Source organism: Salmo salar, unplaced genomic scaffold (assembly GCF_965601325.2).
Source record: "Salmo salar unplaced genomic scaffold, fSalSal1 ptg000360l, whole genome shotgun sequence".
Classification (NCBI taxonomy): Eukaryota; Metazoa; Chordata; class Actinopteri; order Salmoniformes; family Salmonidae; genus Salmo; species Salmo salar.
In genome coordinates, this window is record NW_027675360.1 from 1,462,031 (window position 1) to 1,472,500 (window position 10,470).

At 41.2% G+C, this 10,470-nt stretch overlaps 2 protein-coding genes across 2 annotated transcripts in view; both read left to right on the plus strand.

Annotated features, from left to right (window-relative positions):
• The first annotated feature begins 213 nt into the window (after positions 1-213).
• LOC145875854 (NLR family CARD domain-containing protein 3-like) lies at positions 214-2,770 on the plus strand. Its single transcript, XM_082971658.1, has 2 exons — positions 214-528; positions 913-2,770. Exons 1-2 carry the CDS (start codon positions 315-317, stop codon positions 2,721-2,723), a joined length of 2,025 nt encoding a protein of 674 aa, XP_082827784.1. The 5' UTR covers positions 214-314; the 3' UTR covers positions 2,724-2,770.
• A 6,864-nt stretch (positions 2,771-9,634) lies between these two features.
• The window catches only part of LOC145875830 (uncharacterized), a 34,879-nt gene continuing 34,043 nt past the window's right edge, over positions 9,635-10,470 (plus strand). The window contains exon 1 of the mRNA XM_082971635.1: positions 9,635-10,147. Coding sequence (XP_082827761.1) covers positions 9,934-10,147 — 214 coding nt within the window. The 5' untranslated portion in view covers positions 9,635-9,933. The remainder of the gene's footprint in view (positions 10,148-10,470) is intronic.

Here is a 10,470-nt window from a genome sequence, read left to right on the forward strand (position 1 = left end):
TGTGTGTGTGTGTGTGTGTGTGTGTGTGTGTGTGTGTGTGTGTACTCCCTGGATGAGGAGATGTAATCTCATGTTTTGTCCACAGAAACCAACAGGAGAGATCAGAGTCAGAGATTCTCAGTGGTCAGTCTTCCCAGAGTCATCAAACAGACCTGGACTCTATATTCAGTGTATGTGGTCCTGTTATGTACATTTGTTTTTGTTTACCTCAAGTAAAGTTGATCTGTCAATTATTCATTAATGTGTTAATGAGAAAGCATTTCTTCTCTTGCTTAACTTATTTACTTGATTTATTTTAGTTGCTTGAAGAGAAAATGATGACATTTGTGAAGAACGAGCTGAAGATGTTCAAGAAGATTCTTAGTCCAGAACTCCCAGAATGCTTTGAGAGTCAGAAGCAGGATGAGGAAGTGGTGGATGCTGAAGATGAGAAGCAGGAGAGCAGTGCCAGAGAGGGGGCTCTGAAGATCACACTGCACGTCCTGAGGAAAATGAACCAGAAGGAGCTTGCTGACACACTGGAGAAATGTAAGATCTGTCTGCCTCATGTTGAATGCTGTTTTATAACATTTAAAAGCTGTAGCTAAAGTACAGCTAAAGTAGCTGTGTAACTCAATGATAATGTCGCAGCCTTAACACAACACCTAGTGACCTCATCAAGTAGCAGCAGGGATGTGTTGTGGTGATTAATTTAGAGAGAGAGACAGAGAGAGACAACATTAATAATACCATCAATAACACCAATAATAATATAATCAGTCACACCAGTCTGTAATGCATTATGAAAACATTTACACATTTATACAGACAGTTAAGGGGATAAATGATTATAATTTAAAATGTTATAACAGTCCTACAATACTGTAGGCATTAAAACAGACGTAACATTAATATCCTCTGTGTTATTTCTAGATTCAGATGATCCTGCTGTGATTTGCCAACGTGAACTCAAATCTAATCTAAAGAAGAAGGTTCAATGTGTATTTGAGGGGATCGCTAAACAAGGAAACCCAACACTTCTCAATAAGATCTACACAGAGCTCTACATCACAGAGGGAGGAACAGGAGAGGTCAATAATGAACATGAACTGAGACAGATTGAGACAACAACCAGGAAACAAGCAAGACCAGAGACTGCAATCAAATGTAACGACATCTTCAAACCCTTAACCGGACAAGACAAACGTATCAGAACTGTGCTGACAAAGGGAGTCGCTGGCATTGGAAAAACAGTCTCTGTGCAGAAGTTCATTCTGGACTGGGCTGAAGGAAAAGCAAATCAGGATGTCCAATTTGTGTTTTCATTCCCTTTTCGGGAGCTGAATTTGATGAAAGAGGACAAACACACTTTGATTGAACTTGTCAATCACTTCTCAATGGAAACCAAACAATCAGGAATCTCCATCTACAACAAGTACAAAGTTCTGTTCATCTTTGATGGTCTGGATGAGTGCCGACTGCCCCTAGACTTCCAGAAGAACAAGATCTGTTGGGACGTCACAGAGTCAACCTCAGTGGATGTTCTGCTGACAAATCTCATCAAGGGAAATCTGCTTCCCTCTGCTCTCCTCTGGATAACTACCCGACCTGCAGCAGCCAATAAGATCCCTTCAGGGTGTGTTGACCAGGTGACAGAGGTACGAGGGTTCAATGACCCACAGAAGGAGGAGTACTTCAGGAAGAGATTCAGTGATGAGGACCTGGCCAACAGAATCATCTCACACATAAAGACATCAAGGAGCCTCCACATCATGTGCCACATGCCAGTCTTCTGTTGGATTTCTGCAACAGTCCTCGAACACATGCTGAAACATAAGAGAGAAGAGATGCCCAAGACTCTGACTGAGATGTACACACACCTTGTGGTGTTTCATACCAACCAGAAGAATGAAAAGTATCTTGGGAAAGAAGAGACAGATCCACACTGGAATAAAGAGAGCATTCTGTCACTGGGAAAACTGGCTTTTCAACAGCTAGTGAAGGGCAATCTGATTTTCTATGAAAAAGACCTGAAAGAGGCTGGCATTGATGTCAATGAAGCCTCAGTGTACTCAGGATTGTGCACACAGCTCTTTAAAGAGGAATGTGTGCTGTACCAGGACAAGGTGTACTGCTTCGTTCATCTGAGCATTCAGGAGTTTCTGGCTGCTGTGTATGTGTTCCTCTCATTCATCAACAACAATGAGAATCTAATGGACAAACCACAATCAATGTTCAGATACTTTTTCTCGCTGTTCAGAGACAAGCCTGAAGTTACTGAAGTTACTGTCTACAAGAGTGCTGTGGATAAAGCCTTACAAAGTGAGACAGGAAACCTGGACCTTTTCCTCCGCTTCCTTCTGGGCCTCTCACTGGAGTCCAATCAGAAGCACTTACGAGGTCTACTGACAAAGACAAGAATCAGCTCACAGACCCATGAAGAAACAGTCAAGTACATCAAGGAGAAGATCAGGGAGAATCCCTCTCCAGAGAGGAGCATCAATCTGTTCCACTGTCTGAATGAACTGAATGACCATTCTCTAGTGGAGGAGATCCAAAGCTACCTGAGATCAGGAAGTCTCTCAAAACCCAACCTGTCACCTGCACAGTGGTCAGCTCTGGTCTTTGTGTTGCTGACTTCAGAAAAGGAGCTGGATGTGTTTGACCTGAAGAAATACTCCAGATCAGAGGAAGGTCTTCTGAGGCTGCTGCCAGTGGTCAAAGCCTCCAGTGCTGCTCTGTGAGTAAATAAAATGACATATAAGAAGTATTCATCAGGAAGAAATATTATGTTTAGAGAAAAATATGTATTATAATATGTATATAATTTTATATTGAATAACATATTGAATAAATCCGATTAGTATAACAATATGACAATACAATTCTAGGAGACGGAAGATGAATCTATATGTTGTTTGAGAGAATAAACCAAATGCCATTGTCCTTCTACACTACTCGTTAAATTAACAGTATGTTTGTGAAGTCATGATGATCTCTTTGCAGGCTGTCAGGCTGTGGAGTCACAGAGGAAGGCTGTGCTTCTCTGGTCTCAGCTCTGGAGTCAAACCCCTCACACCTGAGAGAGCTGGACCTGAGTAACAATGACCTGAAGGATTCAGGAGTGAAGCTGCTCTCTGCTGGACTGGAGGATCCACACTGTAAACTGGAGACTCTGAGGTCAGTATTCCTGTAGTTGGTCAACAAGTGATAACTGTTCACCAGATCCACATGTGTTTACCAGGCACACATAGTACACACCATATGTGTTTGGACAGTGAAGCTTACAGTTTTAAATGTGGTGCTATGATCCAGCATTTTGGATTTGAGTTGTTTCATATTAGGTGACCTTACAGAATGTCACCTTTTATTTGAGGGTATTTTCATACATAGCTGTTTTACCAATTACAAATTAAAGCACTTTCTGTACGTAGTTCTCCCATTTGAAGAAGTCTTAATTATTTGGACAAATTGACTTATATTGTATTAAAGTAGTCATAAGTTTAGTAGTTGTACCATATTCCATGCCTGCAGTGATTACATCAAGCTTGTGATTCTACAAACTTGTTGAATTCATTTGCAGTATGTCTTGGTTGTGTTTTGGATGATGTTTTTCCTAATAGAAACTGAATGGTGAATAATGTCCTGTCATTTTGGAGTCACTTCACTTGTATTGTCAGTAAGAATAGAAGATGTTTCTGAACACTTCTACATTCATGTGGATGCTACCATGATTATGAATAATCATGAATGAATCATTAATGATGATGAATGAGAAAGTTACAGAGGCACAAATATCAGACCCCCTCTGTTATTGGTGTTATTCTGTATACTTCTGGCCCTTCTTTGGACACTGTATTAACTAACCTCCAGACGAGCTTCAATGCCATACAGCTCTCCTTCCGTGGCCTCCAACTGCTCTTAAATACAAGTAAAACTATATGCATGCTCTTCAACCGATCGCTGCCTGCACCTGCCCGCCTGTCCAGCATCACTACTCTGGACGGTTCTGACTTAGAATATGTGGACAACTACAAATACCTAGGTGTCTGGTTAGACTGTAAACTCTCCTTCCAGACTCACTATAAGCATATCCAATCCAAAGTTAAATCTAGAATTGGCTTCCTATTTCGCAACATAGCATCCTTCACTCATGCTGCCAAACGTACCCTTATAAAACTGACCATCCTACCGATCCTCGACTTCGGCGATGTCATTTACAAAATAGCCTCCAATACCCTACTCAATAAATTGGATGCAGTCTATCACAGTGCCATCCGTTTTGTCACCAAAGCCCCATATACAGTGGGGGAAAAAAGTATTTGATACCCTGCTGATTTTGTACGTTTGCCCACTGACAAAGAAAGGATCAGTCTATAATTTTAATGGTAGGTTTATTTGAACAGTGAGAGACAGAATAACAACCAAAACATCCAAAAAAACTCATGTCAGAAATGTTATAAATTGATTTGCATTTTAACGAGGGAAATAAGTATTTGACCCCGTCTCAATCAGAAAGATTTCTGGCTCCCAGGTGTCTTTTATACAGGTAACGAGCTGAGATTAGGAGCACACTCTTAAAGGGAGTGCTCCTAACCGCAACTTGTTACCTGTAAAAAAGATACCTGTCCACAGAAGCAATCAATCAATCAGATTCCAAACTCTCCACCATGGCCAAGACCAAAGAGCTCTCCAAGGATGTCAGGGACAAGATTGTAGACCTACACAAGGCTGGAATGGGCTACACGACCATCGCCAAGCGGCTTGGTGAGAAGGTGACAACATTTGGTGTGATTATTCGCAAATGGAAGAAACACAAAAGAACTGTCAATATCCCTCGGCCTGGGGCTCCATGCAAGATCTCACCTCGTGGAGTTGCAATGATCATGAGAACGGTGAGGAATCAGCCCAGAACTCCACGGGAGGATCTTGTCAATGATCTCAAGGCAGCTGGGACCATAGTCACCAAGAAAACAATTGGTAACACACTACGCCATGAAGGACTGAAATCCTGCAGCGCCCGCAAGGTCCCCCTGCTCAAGAATACATATACATGCCCGTCTGAAGTTTGACAATGAACATCTGAATGATTCAGAGGACAACTGGGTGAAAATGTTGTGGTCAGATGAGACCAAAATGGAGCTCTTTGACATCAACTCAACTCGCCGTGTTTGGAGGAGGAGGATTGCTGCCTATGACCCCAAGAACACCATCTCCACCGTCAAACATGGAGGTGGAAACATTATGCTTTGGGGGTGTTTTTCTGCTAAGGGACAGGACAACTTCACTGCATCAAAGGGACGATAGACGGGGCCATGTACCGTCAAATCTTGGGTGAGAACCTCCTTCCCTCAGCCAGGGCATTGAAAATGGGTTGTGGATGGGTATTCCAGCATGACAATGACCCAAAACACACGGCCAAGGCAACAAAGGAGTGGCTCAAGAAGAAGCACATTAAGGTCCTGGAGTGGCCTAGCCAATCTCCAGACCTTAATCCCATAGAAAATCTGTGGAGGGAGCTGAAGGTTCGAGTTGCCAAACTTCAGCCTTGAAACCTTAATGACTTGGAGAAGATCTGCAAAGAGGAGTGGGACAAAATCCCTCCTGAGATGTGTGCAAACCTGATGGACAACTACAAGAAACGTCTGACCTCTGATTGCCAACAAGGGTTTTGCCACCAAGTACTAAGTCATGTTTTGCAGAGGGGTCAAATACTTATTTCCCTCATTAAAATGCAAATAATTGTATAATATTTTCGACATGCGTTTTTCTTGATTTTTTTGCTGTTATTCTGTCTCTCACTGTTCAAATAAACCTACCATTAAAATTATAGACTGATCATTTCTTTGTCAGTGGGCAAACGTACAAAATCAGCAGGGGATCAAATACTTTTTTTCCCCCACTGTACTTCCCACCACTGCGACCTGTACGCTCTCGTTGTCTGGCCCTCGCTTCATACTCGTCGCTAAACCCACTGGCTCCAGGTCATCTACAAGACCCTGCTAGGTAAAGTCCCCCCTTATCTCCGCTCACTGGTCACCATAGCAGCACCCACCTGTAGCACGCGCTCCAGCAGGTATATCTCTCTGGTCACCCCCAAAGCCAATTCCTCCTTCGGCCGCCTCTTCTTCCAGTTCTCTGCTGCCAATGACTGGAACGAACTACAAAAATCTCTAAAACTGGAAACACTTATCTCCCTCACTAGCTTTAAGCACCAGCTGTCAGAGCAGCTCACAGATTACTGCACCTGTACATATCCCATCTATAATTTAGCCCAACTACTTCTTCCCCTACTGTATTTATTTATTTAGCTCCTTTGCACCCCATTATTTCTATTTCTACTTTGCACTTTCTTCCACTGCATGTCTACCATTCTAGTGTTTTACTTGCTATATTGTATTTACTTTGCCACCATGGCCTTTTTTTGCCTTTACCTCCCTTATTTCACTTCATTTGCTCACATTGTATATAGACTTATTTTCTACTGTATTATTGACTGTATGTTTGTGTAATACCCTTGTTTGAACCAAGTATTGAGTTTATTTGTTATAATTAATTGGTATTATATTTAAAAGATGATTGAATTGCTCCTAAACTGTAATGTTGTTAATGCATTATGCTTTTTGAAGAAATATTTATTTAATGTATAAGTGAATAGTTTGTTTTACTTTGAAGTTTACGTTTTGACCAATAAGGTCGCTTGTTAAGTTGTGGCCAATTGGAGTTGACCTGGTTAACGGGAGGGAAAAAGACGTTGATGAAAGGATGGACGTTTTACCTCAGGACGGTTGGTGAAGAAAAATTATAAAAGAAGATGACAGAACTACAACAAAACCCATAGCTACTAAGACATGAAGGGAAATACATGTTTTATTTAATAAAAGAGTTGTTATAATTTAGTTAAAACTTAGTAAAGACTGAAGCTACCGTCTCGTTGTGGAGGTATTAGCCAGCTAGAGGTTAGCCTAGCATCGTGTGACACCGGGAGATAATTGCTTGGGAAGCTTAACGAGTTCGTGTTGCCATGGGGATATCGGTTACGGCTAAGGAGTACTGTCTGCATGGGTAGCTGTGCTGCCTTGGACTTGGTGAGGAAACCTGCATGGAACTGCCATACTTCGCTGAGGGAATATCTACCATGTAGTGAGTAAGCACAATGTGAGGTGCTTATAAATAAATACATTGGTAATGGTGAGAGGTTAGCATGTTTTATTGTAGCCTCTGTTATTGGTAATGGTGAGAGGTTAGCATGTTTTATTGTAGCCTCTGTTATTGGTAATGGTGAGAAGTTAGCATGTTTTGTTGTAGCCTCTGTTATTGGTAATGGTGAGAGGTTAGCATGTTTTGTTGTAGCCTCTGTTATTGGTAATGGTGAGAGGTTAGCATGTTTTGTTGTAGCCTCTGTTATTGGTAATGGTGAGAGGTTAGCATGTTTTGTTGTAGCCTCTGTTATTGGTAATGGTGAGAGGTTAGCATGTTTTGTTGTAGCCTCTGTTATTGGTAATGGTGAGAGGTTAGCATGTTTTGTTGTAGCCTCTGTTGTTGGTAATGGTGAGAGGTTAGCATGTTTTGTTGTAGCCTCTGTTATTGGTAATGGTGAGAGGTTAGCATGTTTTGTTGTAGCCTCTGTTATTGGTAATGGTGAGAGGTTAGCATGTTTTGTTGTATCCACTGTTATTGGTAATGGTGAGAGGTTAGCATGTTTTGTTGTAGCCTCTCTGTTATTGGTAATGGTGAGAGGTTAGCATGTTTTGTTGTAGCCTCTGTTATTGGTAATGGTGAGGGGTTAGCATGTTTTGTTGTAGTCTCTGTTATTGGTAATGGTGAGAGGTTAGCATGTTTTGTTGTAGCCTCTGTTATTGGTAATGGTGAGAGGTTAGCATGTTTTGTTGTAGCCTCTGTTATTGGTAATGGTGAGGGGTTAGCATGTTTTGTTGTATCCTCTGTTATTGGTAATGGTGAGAGGTTAGCATGTTTTGTTGTATCCTCTGTTATTGGTAATGGTGAGAGGTTAGCATGTTTTGTTGTAGCCTCTTATTGGTAATGGTGAGAGGTTAGCATGTTTTGTTGTAGCCTCTGTTATTGGTAATGGTGAGAGGTTAGCATGTTTTGTTGTAGCCACTGTTATTGGTAATGGTGAGAGGTTAGCATGTTTTGTTGTAGCCTCTGTTATTGGTAATGGTGAGAGGTTAGCATGTTTTGTTGTAGCCTCTGTTATTGGTAATGGTGAGAGGTTAGCATGTTTTGTTGTAGCTTCTGTAACTTTCTCACTATTATTCATGATTCATTCATGATTTTTCTTAATCATGGCATCATCAGGATGCTTTTAGTAGTGTTTAGAAACATGTTATCTACTCACTTGTAAATAAAATGACTCCAGTCACCATCTGTAATGAACACGATGGGAGACAGAGAGCTGGTTTCAAGTGCAGGGCTCAGCAGGTGTTTATTGTAAAGGACCACAGGTCCAGGGGCAGGCAGAAGATCAAAAAGGGTCCAAAAATGCAACAGGCAGGGAAAAGGCCGTGGTCCGGGAGATCAGGCAATAGGTTGATAACAGGAAATCCAATAGGCTAAGGTACAGGCAGGGAATAGGTTGATAACAGGAAATCCAATGGGCTAAGGTACAGGCAGGGAATAGGTTGATAACAGGAAATCCAATGGGCTAAGGTACAGGCAGGGAATAGGTTGATAACAGGAAATCCAATGGGCTAAGGTACAGGCAGGGAATAGGCAAAAGGCGTCGTTAGGGAGGCAGGGAGGCAGGCAAAAACTATCATACACGGGAGGAGTAAATTAAAGGAAACTCAGCGCTCCGAATAGCCGTGTGTCGCAAATCAAACATTACATCACAATGATGGGGGTGCAAAGAACTGAACTAAATAGAGTTTGATAATGACATACAGGTGTGTGAACAGGTGATCAGAATTCAGGTGACTGGGATCTGGAGAGTGAGCTGCGTTCAGGGGGATCTACGTGTTTGAGAGTGTGAGCTGGAAGCAGACGTTACACCATCCACCATTTTAATATTGGGCAAAACACAACCCAAAACACAACCAAAACAAACTGAAAAATCAATCAACGAGTTTGAGTCACAAGCTTGATGTAGTCGCTGCGTTCAAGGAATATCGGATCAAATACTCAACTTGTGACTACTTTAAGCCACTATGAGTGAATTGGTCAGAAAACATATGACTTCTTTAAATAGGGGGACTAGATACATAAAGTGCTTTCATTTTTCTAAATAATGAAACAGATATGTATGAAAATATCCTCAAATAAAAGGTGACATTATATACTGTCACCTCATATGAAACATTTGATCTGAAATCCAAAATGTTAGAGTTTAGAACCACATTTAAATTGTTATCTTCACTGTCAAAATAGATATGGTGTGGACTGTATACTCAATACAATCTAAATCTGATACCTCACTGTCTGTCTTTTGACTGATACTGCTTTTAAACTGGTCTGGTCAGTCTACTCAAATATTTGTACTATATATGTTTCTATCTGCAGGTAACACATTGATAATTTGTAATTTATAATATGATACATTCATTTCTGAATAGATATGGAAGGTTTCATGACTGATATATCTGAATATGTTGAAGAAATATACTGCCACTATTTTCACCACCAAAGAATATCAGTGTGGTTTTAATATGATTTGACTCTTTGCAGGCTGTCAGGCTGTCTAGTCACAGAGGAAGGCTGTGCTTCTCTGGTCTCAGCTCTGAGGTCAAACCCCTCACACCTGAGAGAGCTGGACCTGAGCTACAATCACCCAGGAGACTCAGGAGTCAGACTGCTCTCTGCTGGACTGGAGGATCCACACTGCAGACTGGAGAAACTCAAGTATGTGGAGGGTTTATGTCAATGTTCATATCAGACATGTTTGACTTTTCAGGCTAGTTAATACAAACATTCTGACCACCACTTGGACAAAGCTATATGCTGTGTGTGTGTGTGTGTGTGTGTGTGTGTGTGTGTGTGTGTGTGTGTGTGTGTGTGTGTGTGTGTGTGTGTGTGTGTGTGTGTGTGTGTGTGTGTGTGTGTGTGTGTGTGAGAGTTCAGGTGTATCCCTCAATGACTGTCTGTTCTTCTGCTTACCGCTACAGTGTGGAACATGGTGGAGAGAACAGAATGAAACCTGGACTTAGAAAATGTGAGTGTTGACTGCTGTGAAGAATATGACTAAGAATAAGTCTTAATTCAAGTTAAGTCAAAGACCACCATCATTACTGACTTGGTCATATTAAATATCATCTGTAGTTCTACAGAAGCACAAATCAGGGACACCAACGTTTACAAAGAGTTGATGTGTGTGTGTGTGTGTGTGTGTGTGTAATTAATGTGAATAAGTGTGTTTTATATTACCATACAGTATAACATATGATCATTCAACAAGTCTCAAGTTACCTTAACTTCTCCTTTTGATACCTAGAAACATCTACATTAAATGAATTAGTGAAAAGTGAGTTAACATTC